This window comes from Manis javanica, chromosome 9 (assembly GCF_040802235.1).
Source record: "Manis javanica isolate MJ-LG chromosome 9, MJ_LKY, whole genome shotgun sequence".
NCBI lineage: Eukaryota > Metazoa > Chordata > Mammalia > Pholidota > Manidae > Manis > Manis javanica.
The window spans coordinates 73,688,651-73,705,551 of NC_133164.1; the positions used below are offsets into that span (position 1 = coordinate 73,688,651).

A 16,901-nucleotide genomic window follows, 5' to 3' on the forward strand; every position below is an offset into this window, starting at 1 on the left:
CCAAGACATGGAAGCAACCTTAGTGTCCATCAGTAGATGAATGGGTGAAGAAGAGGTGGTACATACACACAATGGAATATTATTCAGCCATAAGAAGTAAACAAATCCTACCATTTGCAACAACATGGATGGAGCTAGACAGTATTATACTCTGTGAAATAAGCCAGGCAGAGAAAGACAAGTGCCAAATGATTTACCTCATATGTCAAGTATAACAACAAAGTAGTAACTGAAGGAAGAAAACAGCAGCAGACTCATAGAAATGAAGGATGGACTAGTGGTTACCAAAGCGCAAGGGGTTTGGGAGGTTGGGTGGGAGGGAGAGAAGGAGATTAAGGTGTTTTATGATTAGCACACATAATATAGGGGGGCATGGGGAAGGAAGTATAGCACAGAGAAGACAAGTAGTGACTGTAGCATCTTACTATGCTAATGGACAGTGATTCTAATGGGGTATGTGAGGGGGACTTGGTAGTGGGGGATCCTAGTAACCCCAGTGTTGCTCATGTGAAACTTTCACATCAATGAAACCTTTATATCAATGATACATTAATTTTTTTTAAAAGGCTCTAGTTACTTTTTAAAGCACTTTTCATATTTTAACTTATTTATTCCTTACAAATATCATATATGATAAGTACTATCATTTTTATCCACCTTACAAATGTGGTAAAAAAGGTAGATAATTAACTGATTTGTTTGAAGTCATGCAACTAGATTGAGTAGCATTTTGTCAAGTCAAAAAAGTTATTTCAGGTATGTGAGGAAAGATACTAAGGATTCAAAAGAATACATAAAGGATTTGGAGAATACAGGTAGTTGATAACCCAGTGCATTAGCCTGGAAGTTAAATTGCAGGACTTTGAATCCTACACAGAGGAGCTTAGGCTTTATGTTGTAATTAGTGCAGAGTCATTGAAGATTAAATAGAGAAGTGATATGCTTGCATCTGTGATAACTTAAAAGAGATATGGAGGGTTTTGAATAGGGAAAGTTTCACTTTAGGTTGGCCTATTTTGCTGTCATAGTAGGTTTAAGGAAGTTGATAACTAGAAGCAGTAATGGTTAGAAGAGGAAAAATTTGACAGTTAAGAGATAAAGTAAATAGAACTTTGAGAGGAAAGTATCAAAGCGAAAGAGAAGTAAAAATTTATTTAGTTTCTAATTTAACCATCTGAATGGATAATAATGCCATGAACTATCACACTGAATAAAGCAAAAGAATGAGACTGATAGAGGAAGATGAGTTTCTTGTAGGACAGACACATTGATTTTGATTTACTTGTTGTTCCTCCTTAGCAATATTTCCAAGAAGGAAAAGGCAGTACAGATTTGAGATTTATCAGTGTTTAAGGGGTTCGTGAAAATATGGACATTGAGTAAGATTCAGAAAAAGGAATAAAAATTGAATTATAAGGAATTGTCTATTTGATCTGTGGCAGCAAAGGAGTTTTTAAAAGTAGAAAGATGGCAATGGTGAAAAAGCTGAAAGCTTTTCCTTTAAGAGTAGGACAAAAGCAGGGATGATCACTTTCACCACTGTTGTTCAACATAGTACTGGAAGTACTAGCCACAGCAGTTAGGCGAGAAAAAGAAAAAAAGGCATCTAAATTAGGAAGAAGTAAAATTGTCACTATTTGCAGATGACATAATATTATATATAGCAAACCCCAGAGATTCCACCAAAAAGCTTTTAGAACTAATAAGCAAATTCAGTAAAGTTACAGGATACATAATCAGTTGCATTTCTATATACAAGTAACAAACTAACAAAGTAATTAAGAAATCAATCCCATTTATAATTGCATCAAGAAGAATAAAATACTTGGGAATATATTTAACCAAGGAGGTGAAAGACCTTTACTCTGAAAACTATAAGACATTGATGAAAGAAACTGAAGATGACACAAATAAATGGAAAGCTATTTCATGCTCATGGGTAGGAAGAATTAACATTGTTAAAATGGTGACTATTCAATTCAAAGCAATCTATGGTTTTAGTGCAATCCCTATAAAAATAACCAATGGTATTTTCCACAGAACTAGAGCAGATAACCCTAAAATTTGTATAGAACCACAAAACTCCCTAAATAGCCAAAGCAATCTTGAGAAAGAGTAAACCTGGGGATATTATCCTTCCTGATTTCAAGCTATACCACAAAGCTACACTAGCCAGAACAGTATAATACAGATACATAGATCAGTGGAACAGAATAAAGAGCCCAGAAATAAACCCATGCTATATGATCAATTAATAAAGCAGGCAAGAATATATATTGTGGAAAAGATGATTTTCTTCAATAAATGGTGCTGGGAAAACTGGACAGCTACATGCAAAAGTGAAACTGGATCACTGTCTTATACCACTCATGAAAATAAACTTGAAATGGATTAAAGGCCTAAATATAAGACCTGAAACCATAAAACTCTTACAAGAAAACATAGCAGTACATTCTTGAATGTTGGCATTAGTAATTTTTTTCTGGATATATTTCCTCAGGCAAGGGACAAAGGATAAATAAATAAGTTGGACTACATCAAATTTAAAAAGAGCTTCTGCACAGCACAGGAAACTATCAGCAGAATTGAAAAGCAACCTACTGTGTGAGAGAATATATTTACAAATGGTATATCCAGCAGGGGGTTAATATCCAAAGTATATAAAGAACTTATACAACTCAACACCAAAAAAACACAAAACAAATAATCTGGTTAAAATACAGGCACAAGACCTGAATAGATATTTTTCCAAACAAGACCAATAGATGCTAAACATCACTAATCATCAGGGAAATGCAAATCAAAACCACAGTGAGATATCACCTCACACCAGTCAGAGTGGCTCATATCAGTAAGACAAGAAATAACAAGTATCGGTGAGGATGTGGAGAAGAGGGAACACTTTTAGACTGCTGTGGGGTTGTAAATTGTGGGAAGCAGTAAGGAGGTTTCTCAGAAAACAAAATCTGACCTACCAAATCCACTTCTGGGAATTTACCTGAAGAAAAAAAAATAACTAATTTGAAAAGATATATGCACTCCTATGATTATTGCATTATTATTTATAATGTTCAAAATATGGAGCAACCTAAATGTCCATCAGTAGATTATTGGATAAAGAAGATGTACATACATATAGTGGGGGAGTGATACACAGCTTCCTAATTTGGGTTTAGTGTAGGATACAACAGAAAACAGGAATAGCAGGGAGAGGTGTAAAACAGGAATGACCTTAATTTATGAGTTAATGACTTGTGAGAATGTTGGAGAAGCTGGGTTAGGGTATGAAGGTAATTAAGGTAGTTTATGTGCTTTAATATACCTATGTGACATTAGAAGAGAACTTAAATAATGACCCTGAAGACTGGAGAAGAAATCTAGACTAATACAGGTCCAGACTATGTTCATTTGCTTTCTAGTTATTATACTTCTTAAAGTTAATTTGCAGTTGTAGTGATCCTGTAGCATTTAGTTTTCCTGACCTTTTTGAACTTGTTCATACATGGCTTGAAATGCTTAGACGGTTTTGAATGTTACTCAGATATTTGATATACATCTAGCTTATTTTACTGCTGGTACAAATGAAATTAATCAGTTGTCGCAGATTGGTTATGTGCTGAGACTTGATTATTAGTGACATTTGGTGATAAGTGTTTTGGGACTCCCCAAGACCCCTTCAAGTTTAGTGATTTGCTAGAAGGCATCACTGAAAAGCTGTTATGCTTATACAGATCTTCCTCATCTTACAGTGAGGTTATGTCTTGATAAACCCATTATAAGTTGAAAATATTTAAAGTTAAAAATGCATTTACTGCTCCTCACCAATCAAATAACAGAGCTTAGCCTGGCCTACCTTAAACTTGCTCAGAACACTCACATTACCCTACAGTTGTGCAAAATCATCTAATACACAAAGCCTACTTTATATAAAGTGTTGAGTATGTCATGTAATTTATTGAATGCTGTACTGAAAGTGAAAAACAGAATGGTTGTAAGTGTATCAGCTATTTAATCATGTAGCTGATCAGGAGCTGTGTCTTGTGCCACTGTCCAGCATCAGGAGAGAGTATCTTACTGCATAAAATTAGTCCCTCTTAGTTCTTTGTAAATGCTTTTCAGAACAGTAGCCTGAATTCTACTGTTCTGCTACCAGGCTTGCGGTCTCTTGTTTTCCTACCATTTAGCTGGTGTACCTTCACTCATCCCTTACTTTTAGCCTTTGTGAATTACTTTGTTTTAGGTGTGTCTCTTGTATACATCATATAGTTGGGTTTTGTTTGGCCAGCCAATTGAAAATCTTGTAGATGAGTCAAGTTTCTTCACATTGTTTGATATTTTTAACTCTATCATATTATTTTGTGTTTTCTTTGTGTTTTATTTACAACATAGAGTGCTTCTTAAAATTTCTTTTGGAATTTAAGAAGGTTTGTTCTTGTTCTTATATTGTCTTTATTCTTATACCTTTTGTAAATATCCTTTTCTTTTTTATTGTCTGATTTGACAGTTTTAAATGGTATTTTTTGACTCCTATTTAGTACCCATATAACAGTTGATAGGTTTATTCTATTCTATTTACTCTTGCCTCATCCTCCCACTTTGAATCTATAGATTTAAAATTTCCTGAATTTGGGAAATTTTCTATTACTTATCAAATATTTTTTCAACTCCACCTCTCCTTCCAGGAGTCTGATGACACAAATGTTAGATCTTTTGTTACTGTCTGACAAGTCTCTGAAACACTGTTAATTTCTTTACAATCTTTTTGTTTTGTTTTTTTTTTCCTATTATTCAGATTGGATGATTTGTATAGATTTATTTTTTAATTCACTTACTATTTTTCCTTCTCTCCATTCTCCTGTTGAGTCCTTTCAGTGAGTTAGATTTTGGGTACTGAATTTTTCAGATTAAAATTTTCCATTTGGTTTTTCTTTGTCTTCTATTTCTTTGCCAAGAACTTCCTATATTTTGTTTCAGAGGCATTCATAATTGCTCTCTTGAGGCATTTTTATGATAGTTACTTTAAAACCTTTGTCAGATAATTCCAATATTTGTGTCATCTTAGTGTTGCCATCTTTTCCCTTTTGAGTTGGGGTGTTTCTGGTTCTCGGTATGACAAGTTATTTTCATTTGTACTCTGCACAGTTGGGTGGTTATATTATGAGACTCTGATTTCTGTTTAAATCTTGTTGCCTGTTACTGCCACACTGGGTAGTAGAGAAGCTTTGCTCACAAGCACAACACATCTGTAGACACTCTCCAGCCGAGAGGCCTTACTGTTGCGGTGGGATGGTAGATGGGCTCAGGTCCCAGAAATAGCTTATCCCCACACCCCTTTTTTTTTTTTATTTTGCCATCATTAATGTACAATTACATGAACAACATTATGGCTACTAGACTCCCCCTATTTCAAGTCCCCACCACATACCCCATTACAGTCACTGTCCATCAGCATAGTAAGATGCTATAGAATCACTACTTGACTTCTCTGTGTTCCTTCCCCATGTACCCACCCCCACTACATAATACGTGCTAATCATAATGCCCTTTTACCCCCTTATCCCTCCCTTCCCACCCATCCTCCCCAATCCCTTTCCCTTTGGTAACTGTTAATCCTTTCTTGAGTTCTGTGAGTCTGCTGCTGTTTTGTTCCTTCAGTTCTTGCTTTGTTCTTGTACTCCACAGATGAGTGAAATCATTTGATACTTGCCTTTTCTCCGCCTGGCTTATTTCACTGAGCATAATACCCTCTAGCTCCATCCATGTTGTTCCAAATGGTAGGATTTGTTTTCTTCTTATGGCTGAATAATATTCCATTGTGTAAATGTACCACATCTTCTTTATCCATTCATCTACTGATGGACACTTAGGTTGCTTCCATTTCTTGGCTATTGTGAATAGTGCTGTGATAAACATATGGGTGCATATGTCTTTTTCAAACTGGGCTGCTGCATTCTTAGGGTAAATTCATAGGAGTGGCATTCCTGGGTCAAATGGTATTTCTATTTTGAGTTTTTTGAGGAATCTCCATACTGTGTTCCACAATGGTTGGACTATCCCCCCACCCCATTTTTGAAGTTGCAGTATTTCTGTTTTCCCAGAACATATAACATTTATAAGTTATTCTTCCACTCTTATCCCACATTTGTGTTAGTCTTTGATCTATAATGAAATATTACCTCAGTCATCTCTCAGCTGAATGCAGCTCTTGTCTAGTAAAGATGTCAGCGAATTTTTCTCTAAATGACAAATACTAAATTTTATAGGCTTTTGGGGCCACATGGTCTTTGTCTCACTTACATGGGATAGTTTTATTTAGATTTTACAGCTAAATGTACTACATAAGTTATATTTCCTTTAAGCCCTTTACTCTCTTCTCCTCTCTGAAGTCTCATACAGGCTTGGGGCAGGAGATCCAGACAAAAACTAAAAATTAATTTTTTCTCTTACTACAGGTAATTTGAAATTTGTAGTATTCTCTGACTCCTACTAATGCTCGAGTTGTGGGCTGTATGTTGTTTTATTTACTCTTCTTATTCATCTGTGTACTTCTTTGAAGAGTAGGTGGAGAGATTTGAATTCAGGTGGCTGCTATTATTTTAGAGCAATAGAATGTCTTCAATTTGGACCCTAATAGGAAACATCTCTGGATTTCATATGAGTTAAGACCTGTGCTTAGATTCCTCTATGAAGGCAATAAGGAAAGCCACGTACAGCTCTTAGACTTTGAATCAATCAACAAACCTAAACTGGTTTTTGTTTTTTTATTATTTGCAACTTAATTGGGTTTAGGGCATAGTTTATACTCTGTGCTTAATTAGGGACATCTTTCAAAGGCTTCAAATAATTTTTTTCCAAAAGCTAAAATGCCAAGTCATTTCTTTGATCTGTTTACTTCAATAGTGTGAAAAAATTAATTATATTGCTAAACCTGTTTGAAAACCACTAGTGTAGATAGATGATATTTTTGGTCTCTTCTAGATTTGAAGCAGTTTGGTATATTGGTGTCATTCTGTATATGAAGTGTTTCCTTATGGTTATGAGGTACTTAATTTGTGGGATCAAGGAGAATTAGTGTTCTACTTGTTTTTTTTAAATTATCTGTCTGATACATAAATACAGAAGTTGGGATAAAAGTTGTCCCAGAGTTCTGTGTCTCATTTTTATGAAGAGTGATTTGAGGTAGGCATTGAGAAACAGAGTTAACCTACTACTTAATAGATTTATCAGGTAAGCAAATATTTTGCCACCAATCTAAAACATAAGATTTAATTACTTTTTATGTCACCATCCCAGAAGTGTGTTATCTATTTTAAGCATTGAAATACGTAAACTAGTAATTGTTTTTTACTTGTATAGATTCTTGTAGATACTGTTTGGGCTCTGTCATACCTGACAGATGGAGGTAATGAGCAGATACAGATGGTTATTGATTCAGGGGTTGTGCCATTTCTTGTGCCCCTTCTGAGCCATCAGGAAGTGAAAGTTCAAGTAAGTATATATAAAATTATGTTTGCTGTAACCCATTAATTTGAACAACCAAGCTTCAGTTCTTTTTATATTCACATACCTTCCATATTTCTCCTGCTGTTTTACTGAACCTGATATTTTAGGATTTCTAAATCTTTATCTCACCCAGAGTCTTTGTTGCATTTCTAACTCAGCCAGTTGCCCTTGAGCCCTTGTATATGTCCCCCAAGAACTCCTTGAAGCATTCCATTGTCATTTCAAACAGACAAAAATGAAATGTATCATCTCACACAAATCTTCTTTTCCTAGATCCCCTTTCAGTGGACCGCATATTCTAAGCTAGAAACCTTGCTTCCTCCTCTTATTTCCCCTCCATTACAAAATCCAGTCAATTCTTATTATATAGCTTTCAAATTTGTCTGTTCCTGATATATCTTAGAGCCACTGACTTAGTTCAAGACTCATTTTCTTTCCTGTAGATAATTGCAGTAGCATCCTAACAGCATTTCCTCCCCTCTCTCCAATTTCTCCTTATTCTAATTAGAGGTAGATGACTGATAGATCTATTCATCCCATTTCTGCCAAAGTGACTCTCTAGGTGGAAATGTGTGCCCATTACAGGCCTTTATTATCATCTTCCTGTGGTGTCAACTTAGAAACAGATAAAAATAACTGTTAAAAATGTACCTTCACATTTTTATTTCAATTTCCTTTTATGTTTTGAATTTTTTCAAATGATTTTCCACATAATTTATCCATATAGTTCCATTTTCACAAGACTTGTTTAAAATTCAACAGTGCTTCTCAGTTCTATGTAATGCTTTGTGTAAAATGCAGTAATCATTCACCCCTTGCATTTTTATATTTTTCTCAGGATTTAGAAAATATAGTATCAGTGTCATCATAAACAAATAAATTTATAGAAAACATTTTATCCCCACCCAGACAGCAGCACTCAGAGCAGTTGGCAACATAGTGACGGGTACTGATGAGCAAACCCAGGTTGTTCTCAACTGTGATGTCCTGTCACACTTCCCAAATCTCTTATCACATCCAAAAGAGAAGATAAATAAGGTAAGGTTTATAATATCCTCATCATTGCATTTCTTCATCTTTGTATATCTCATTTTTAACTGTCCCTTGTTTCTTTTGCTATTTGATTGTGATATTGTTAAAAACTACTGCAATTGTTATAGTTCTTAATTGCTTGCTATAAGTATTGTCCTGATTATCACAGAATAAAAATTACTTATATACTAACTAATGTTTTTATTTAAATCGATTGAGCAGCCACAACAATCAGTAAATTAGCCACTAAGTGAGCATGCATACACACTCTCTCACTGGATGGCTGCTATCTTTTATAAATGAGTTAGAGAGATCATAATTTAATCTCCCTACAAAAATAGAGTGGACCTAAAGGTATGGTGCCTAAATAAAAGGGTCATAAAAATTGCTTTTTTTAAGATTTCAAGCTTGAGATACAAACTTTCTTTGGGTATATAAGAGGTTTTCTGCCTGAAATGCCAGCAGAAATCCCCAAAACTAGCAAAAGTAATAATTTCTTCTATGTCACAGCTATATTTATATAGTTGCTTGACTGTAATTTAATAATTGAATTCATACAGATAAGTATGTTGTCAAAAATCACATTTTGTAGATACATTTGTTCCAATGAAGGGAAAGAAGCCAGGAGTCTTTTGGACTTAATGCCAGTTGTTTTTACTGTAGAAATTTAAATAATATAGGTGGTTTTACAGCTAAATGTATTACATAACTGGAAGTGGCTAAGACATGAGGAGGCCAGACAGAAATGGGTGAGGAGAAGTTCTGGCCAGTGATCCAATATGCTCTAAATGAAGGTATCATGGGGAAAAGAAAAATGGTTCATATAGATAACTACTCAGCTTTAGCAATCAGTTAGTTGCTTCAGAAGTTTTTTTCCTTGAGCATTTGAGGTATTTGTATTTGGGGACCATCATGGGACCCTGGAGGTAGAAGTTTGCATCTCAAGTTTTATTCGCTCAACATTTTAGTTTGAAAATTTTCAAACTTACAAGAAATTTGTAAGACTAGTATAATGAACACACCCATATAGTCTCAACACCAATTCACTAATTGTTAACATTTTAACCACAGTTGGATGGCAAAATTAATTTACAATATACTCTTTTAAAGAGGAGAAGAGACACATTTGACACAAAAATTACAATAAACTTGTTTGTGACTTATAAATCCATTAAGGTTATGATAAAGTTTGTTATATAGAGCCATCCTAGACTAGTTAGATGCTTAATTTCTAATTTCTATTTCTAAATATACTGCATGAGTAAATATATTTACAATAAAGCAATTCACCTTTTTTAGAAGGAGTTTTAACAAAGTATAAGGAAATTTAGCCTTTTATTTATTTCTATTTTTTAAAGGGAGCTCATGCACCAAAAATGTAGCTCCACGAGTAAAGAATTTTTTGTCTAATTTGTTCACTGCAATATCACCATTGTCTACAATAGTGCCTAGCACATAGAAGGCATATATTTTATTGAACATATAAGTGCTACGTTAATGGGGCCCAAATATTATGGATAAAATTTTCTTTTAATTTATTTAAAATGAGACATACTATATAATGCAATCACTTTTTAGATGCATTCCCCTTAATACAACTCAGTTGATTTTGTTAATTGTGTATATAAACTACATTAAAATAAAAATATAAAAGCGTTAAAGATACAATTTTTCATATAAAGGTACCCTGTATTTTGTTCAATTATAGGAAGCAGTGTGGTTCCTTTCCAACATAACAGCTGGCAACCAGCAACAAGTCCAAGCTGTAATAGATGCTGGATTAATCCCTATGATAATTCATCAGCTTGCCAAGGTTAGTCATATTATGAGTTCATCATGTACATTACTATATTATAACCAAGAGTTTTGGAATAAAGAGTTCGTTTTATCATTTCCTTTTTAACCTTCAGGGGGACTTTGGAACACAAAAAGAAGCCGCTTGGGCAATTAGCAACTTAACGATAAGTGGCAGGAAAGATCAAGTGAGTTTGCAAAAACTGTTATGACTGTTAAAATTGGAAAGCCTACTACTTTCTTATGTTTAAGAGTTGCTGATTGTTTATGAGCCCCATCCTGTGTTCTTTCTGGAGAAAAGAGAATTATATAAGTAAAAATATTTCTTCTCTTGTGTTGTCTAGGTTGAATACCTTGTACAGCAGAATGTAATACCACCATTCTGTAATTTACTGTCAGTAAAAGATTCTCAAGTTGTACAGGTCGTTCTAGATGGTCTGAAAAACATTCTGATAATGGCTGGTGATGAAGCAAGCACAATAGCTGAAATAATAGAGGAATGTGGAGGTAAGAGTGAATTGATTGATGGAAGAATAAAGTTGAGCACTTTCTTGTCAGAAGAAAGGAACTCAGAAACATTAGTTCCTTTAAAGACAATTAATTGGAAAGAAAACTGTTAGAACATGTTGCTGTTCTTTATTAGCATAACAAGATTTTTCAGAAGACATTAGTCCCTATTTAGGAAAAACTTGTTGTGAAGGTCACTTAATAACCTAAACTTCCTAGAGATTCACATGGCTTTTTAGTTGATATAAATATTCCTCTTGAATTCATGGTGTATGAGAGCAAATTAAAAGCTCTGAGAACCACTACAGTAGAAAAACTAATAAGTTTTATTTAATTCAACATTTCTCAAACTCCTTGACAGTAAAACACTTTTTATTTTGTTAAACCTATTATCGTGGGATTCTGGGACCTTTCTGGATTCTTACTTTGTGAAATCCAGATTGCTGGAAAAAGTTAATGATTTTGGAATCATCTAGATACTGTGTTTCAATCTTTTCATTGCCAGAACTGCATGCAGAAGTTACTACTACAGAAGTTACTTTGAAATTTTGAGAACTATGATTTGAAATATTATATCATTATTTCTCTACTGATAATGATGTGAAGCATATATTTTAAAATTCTGTATTTAATGGGTCCTGTTCAATATATACTAAATTACCCAAAACTTAAATTATCCTAATGTCATATTTGTATTATACATTTTATTAACTAATATGTATACGATTATACTACCCAGCTTAAAGAAAACAAATACAGTAGCATCATAGGCTATTCAGAATGGAAGCATTTGTAATAACAAGAAATTATCCTAGAGCAGTTAAAGTAGTCTCGTCTATGGTTATAGAACTAGTTAGTGATAGAAGCATAATTAAAATCTACATCTTCATACTGTTAATTCACTGCTCATTCTGGTTTCAAGATGTTTTCCTTGTTAAGATAATTTAAGATTAGCTTTATAGTCTGGTTCAGAACAATTTAACGTAGAAAGTTAAAGATACAGATTTGTTATTCTTAAGCTCTTAATATAGTTGCTTCTGTCTATGGGAGTAATACTTACAATTAGGACACATATTTATTTAGTATTTTTCAGTTTTATAAAGCACTTTACATCCATTATCTTTGATACCTATTTTTCACATTTTTTCCATTTGTATATTACTGTATAAAGAAAAAAATGCAACTATTTAAAAATAACCTACCTAAATAGATATAAATTTATAGACTAGTGTATCTAATGCATGGAGTAATACTGGGAATATAAATGAAAGGATTCTGTAGTTACTGTTCTGAAAAATTATTTCCTAAGTTTACTATGGCTAACAGGACATGAGCACCCTATTCATTGTTCTAAAGAAATTACTTCAAAATTAAAGGTTTATCTTCTATTTTATCAGTTAATCATTAAGTTTCTGAAAACTTATTTTTACAGTTATGTAAAAGTAATAACAGAATGATGAAAGTTATTATGTGAAACAATATGATTATATTAAAGCAGTCTGGGAAGATCTAAGTTCTAGTCCTGTCATTAATTTGCCACACAACCTGAAATACATCCCTTTACATCTCTGTGCCACAGCTTTCTCATCTGTCAAATGGAGTGTTTAGGTCGTTTTTAAACTGCTGGCCTTAGGGACCAGAGTACCTCAAGGGCTTCAAGAAAAAAAAATTAGTGGGATGCTGGTCCTCCAACTAGAGCAGCTCAAGTTTTCATCTGTTTTTTAGACAAACTATCAATCTTTGGGAAGCAGTGGGAGGGTGGAGTGTTCTAAGTTTTTTAGGATTTTCCATGATTAAAATGAGCACAGTTGTGGGTAGTATCTATTTAACTGTTTTGATTATTTTATTTATATCAGGTTTGGAGAAAATTGAAGTTTTACAGCAACATGAAAATGAAGACATATATAAATTAGCATTTGAAATCATAGATCAGTATTTCTCTGGTGATGATGTAAGTATATATTAAAGTATGGTGTATCTGCACGTATATTACATAATGTATATGTATATATACATATATAAACAATGTAAGTTTGCTAAGAATTTTCCTGTTATCATTAATATGATTTAAGTTTACACTATTTTTATCATATACCCATGAGGTGGCATTTTTCCAGTTATTTTTAAAACCCTGAATTTAAAAAGATTAATGATTATTTTCCCTCGATCAGTTTTCTTAACTACCATGTCTGAAACTTCATTATAAGGTAAAATTGTAAAAACAGTTCTTATTGCATTTGTAATATGTTAAATGGGAAGAAATAGTAGTTATATAAATTATGTATGCTCATATAGGTAAAGTATATCTACAGATAGAGGAACTTTAGAACAAGGCAGTTTTTAAATTTGTGTTCAACTTTTAATTGTTAAATTTTTAAAATTATTATTATTGACTTACTACTTAAAAATGTGAATGTGATTAAAATATTCATATGAAATTCTTTCCTAAAAAGTAAATAATTTCTACTTCAGCATAATATATAGTCTCAATATAGTAAGTACTTTTATCTCACCTTTTATAGATTGATGAAGATCCTAGCCTCATTCCTGAAGCAACACAAGGAGGTACTTACAATTTTGACCCAACAGCTAACCTTCAAACAAAAGAATTTAATTTTTAAGTTCTGTTGAGTGCAGCATCTTTCCCACTTTGAATATGAAGTACCACCAAATGGCTACCAAATAACTAGAAGAAGAACAAAAACAAAAGGCTCCAAAATACACATGCCTCTTCATTTTGATGCTTCTAAAAGCAAGCCATGTCTCAGTCACTTTGCAGTTGCCAAAAGTCACTATCACATGGACTGTAAATGCATATGCATGATTTCCTAAACTGTTTTAGAATTCTCCTTAACAATCTCGACTACCCTATTTTTCCCTATTCCCTGCTGACAATTGCAGTCTCCAGTAGAATGTTCCACAGTGGGGGCATGTCAGCTGCCCACTCGATATTCCTTTGGAAAATGGTGTGCTCTGGATCAAGACACTTTGGTATGATGCATATACAACGTTGGAAGACTTTCAAGAGGTGCAGTATGATCGGAGCCTCCATCACTGTCCTCCACAAACATATTTTCATGTTCTTTATGTGGAAGAATAGATACTAAAACAAGCCAAATGATTTTCACTGGTGAAACTGACACCCAAAAATTAAAAAAAGAAACTTGGTTATTGATTAAACAGATAAGTTTAAAAAAAAAAAACTGTACTTCATCTACCAGTAATTGATGTGTTTATTATCTGCCTCAGAAGCCAGGATTGAAGGAAGAACTTTAGCTATGGATGGTAATGCTTTCGCTATTATACCTAATTTTTGAGAACAGCAAACCCTATTTGACCACTCACTTCAGCCTGTGTGTTCCTGCTGTTTTGAAGTAATCAAATGCTGTGCATGGTATTTTACCTGAGCTGCAACCTACAGACTTAAACTTCTGTTTAAATTGAAAGCAGGAGTCCCTGACTATAAAGAAAAACACAAAAAACAAAAGCCTAATATACCCATTCATGATGTTTTAAAAAAAAATCTTGCTTTCAGCTTTCAGGAGTTAATATTTTTCGTTTTAAATTGCTAATTGGATATGGTTAATTTATATTGGGTTTAGACTGTGGAGCTTTCATGTTTACTGTAATTTAGTCCTAAAAGATTTTTTACTTAGTAACCAGTGCTTTTGATAATGTGGTTGGCAACGAATCACCAAGTACTTAAGTGTCATAAAACTTCATTCGTTGGGTGTTGGGAAAAGCTAGTTCAGATCCTACTCTAAAAGCATGTTCACATATTAAGATTCAGACAAGGGTCTGTATGGGGAATAATCTGCAGTTATTTGACATAAACTTGATTTGCAGTGATCTTTAAGTAATTCTGCAAAATCTGGTATTACTATATAAAGTAATTGCTTTTGGTAAGTTGACCCAGTTATTAATGAAAGAATATGGATTTGAACATTTGTAAACTGAATAATTTGTGCTGTCACGAAAATGTTTTTGTTTCTGTTGTTTACTGGGTATAATTTCCCAATGCATTGATGTGAAGGGATAGAAAATCTGAGCTAATTTAGTTAACTGATGGGGGGTGTATTTACTGTGATGAAGATGAAACAGATGCCATCAGAGCTTTGTGAATCAGCTGCGGTGTTTTCATTGATAAATGACACATAGCAGGTGTGCATTCATTACAACTATATGTATCTGCCAAGGTGGAGCCACTTTAAAGAGTGAGTTTTGTCTTGTATCTAATGTGGATACAAGTGTATGTTTAAACTGCAAGATTTTTACTTGCTAGAGAATCTGTTTTAATACAGTGGTTTGGCCTCTGATTATTTATAGGTTTTATAAATTTTAGAATCAATTTCTCTTTAAGGTGGCTCAGATTTTTCAACTCTTGTGCACATAAAATTGAGTTGAAGTTCATTGTGCCTTTTTTCTTTATCCAAATTTTGAGTTAAAGCTTCATATGGTAACTGCATCCTGTTTAGACACTGTAATCTAAATTTTTGAAACTGTGTGTTGTTCATTAAAAGTAGGAATAACAAAGTCAAAGCTATTAAGGTCACAAACTTCTGTAGAACCCTTAAAAGTCCAAATCTTCATGATGTTGTGGATTGTACCCCTTCCAGTATAGTTTCTTCTGGACTCTCCATACTTACTCCCAGTTAACATTTTAAACTGCACACACTGAGATTAAATTGGGCCTTTACTGTGCTGTTTCCTATTTCCTCTTGTGTTTTAAGCGCAAACTAACATTAAGTGAACGTTAGCATCAAGTTGTGCAGACATTACGTATGCATTTGCTTGATTCAGTTTGTTGTGACCTTATCAGTTTGGAATTGGGATTGCACCATTTCATAGATAAAGGAAACTATATTGCTGCACTTTTAAGTTTTCAAAACAGTGTTGAAAATTGCATTGTTTTTATTTTTTTTTAACTCAGTTTAAAAAATACTAAAACGTTCTCAAAAGAGGCATCTAAATGTGTTCCTAATTTTGTATATGGGCTTAGGTTTTTAACCAATAAAAAGAGCTGCTATCAAATACGATAGAACATGGAAGAACTTATTTCTAAAAGTATCTTAATTTCCTAGTTTTGTTTTCTGCTTGGTTAAATTTAAATTTGGAATAATTTTTCAAACATCAGCCACTGTGGAGGTGAATCATAAATTACTCTTTCATGGTATTTTAATACCTCCTTTCCACTTTAAACAACCAGGATGACCAATAAATAACACTGCTAGATTTTAAAGAATATTTTGTGATAAATAACTACCAGAACTTTTTTTAGGTTCGTAAGCTGTCATAGCAAAGTACCGCAAACCAGATGGTTTAAAACAAAACAAACTTACTGTTAAACAGTTCTGGAGGTTAGAAGTTTTTAATCAAGGTGATAGCTGGGACCTGCTCTCTCCGCAGGCCTTAGGTGAGGATCCTTCCTGGTAATCCTTGGTGTTCCTCAGCGTGTAACTGCATTACTCCAATCTCTGCCTTCATTATCACGTGACATTGTCTGTACATCTCAGGTTTAAATACCATCACTTACTTAAAGGCCATTTGAGAAAATAGTGTGATTCTGACATTCATGGGGAAAAAAAACTCTATTTAACAATTAACTATGGAAAATAGTAATTGAAGTAAACCTGGGAGTTTTAACCTGCTAGGTAGAGGTTGTGGTTCTAAAAGAAATATTCAATTAATTAAAAGAACAAAAGAACAGCTAAACTTTTTAATATACAAATATTTTTACTTTTGTATAATACCACTTCAAATTATTTTTTGAAGAAAGTTGCTGTATAAGTAAATAAATGTGATAGTGCTATATGATCTTGCCATAATTTCCTTCAGAAGGGTTGTCCTTTTCAAGGGATTATTAAATTATTGCAAGTGAAAATTGATGAATGTCCATTGTCTTACAGCAGTGGTTATGAATTTTTTTAACTGTAGTTGATCTGAGGGATTTTAATAAAAGTTATTTGGAGTAGGGGAGTATAGTTTCTGAACATAAAGCTGTAGATCTTAAGACAGATAACCCAAGGAGTGCTCTCTGTACTGTACCACTCATTTTTCTATAAACT

The 16,901-nt window shown here is 33.5% G+C and overlaps 1 protein-coding gene across 1 annotated transcript in view; it reads left to right on the plus strand.

The window, feature by feature from the left end:
• Positions 1 to 15,867, plus strand: part of KPNA3 (karyopherin subunit alpha 3) — a 117,519-nt gene extending 101,652 nt beyond the window's left edge. The window contains exons 11-17 of the mRNA XM_017679834.3: positions 7,357 to 7,488; positions 8,413 to 8,541; positions 10,244 to 10,348; positions 10,446 to 10,517; positions 10,674 to 10,836; positions 12,693 to 12,787; positions 13,359 to 15,867. Of these exons, the coding sequence (XP_017535323.1) occupies positions 7,357 to 7,488; positions 8,413 to 8,541; positions 10,244 to 10,348; positions 10,446 to 10,517; positions 10,674 to 10,836; positions 12,693 to 12,787; positions 13,359 to 13,457 (795 nt within the window). The 3' untranslated portion in view covers positions 13,458 to 15,867. The remainder of the gene's footprint in view (positions 1 to 7,356; positions 7,489 to 8,412; positions 8,542 to 10,243; positions 10,349 to 10,445; positions 10,518 to 10,673; positions 10,837 to 12,692; positions 12,788 to 13,358) is intronic.
• The last annotated feature ends 1,034 nt before the right edge of the window (positions 15,868 to 16,901 follow it).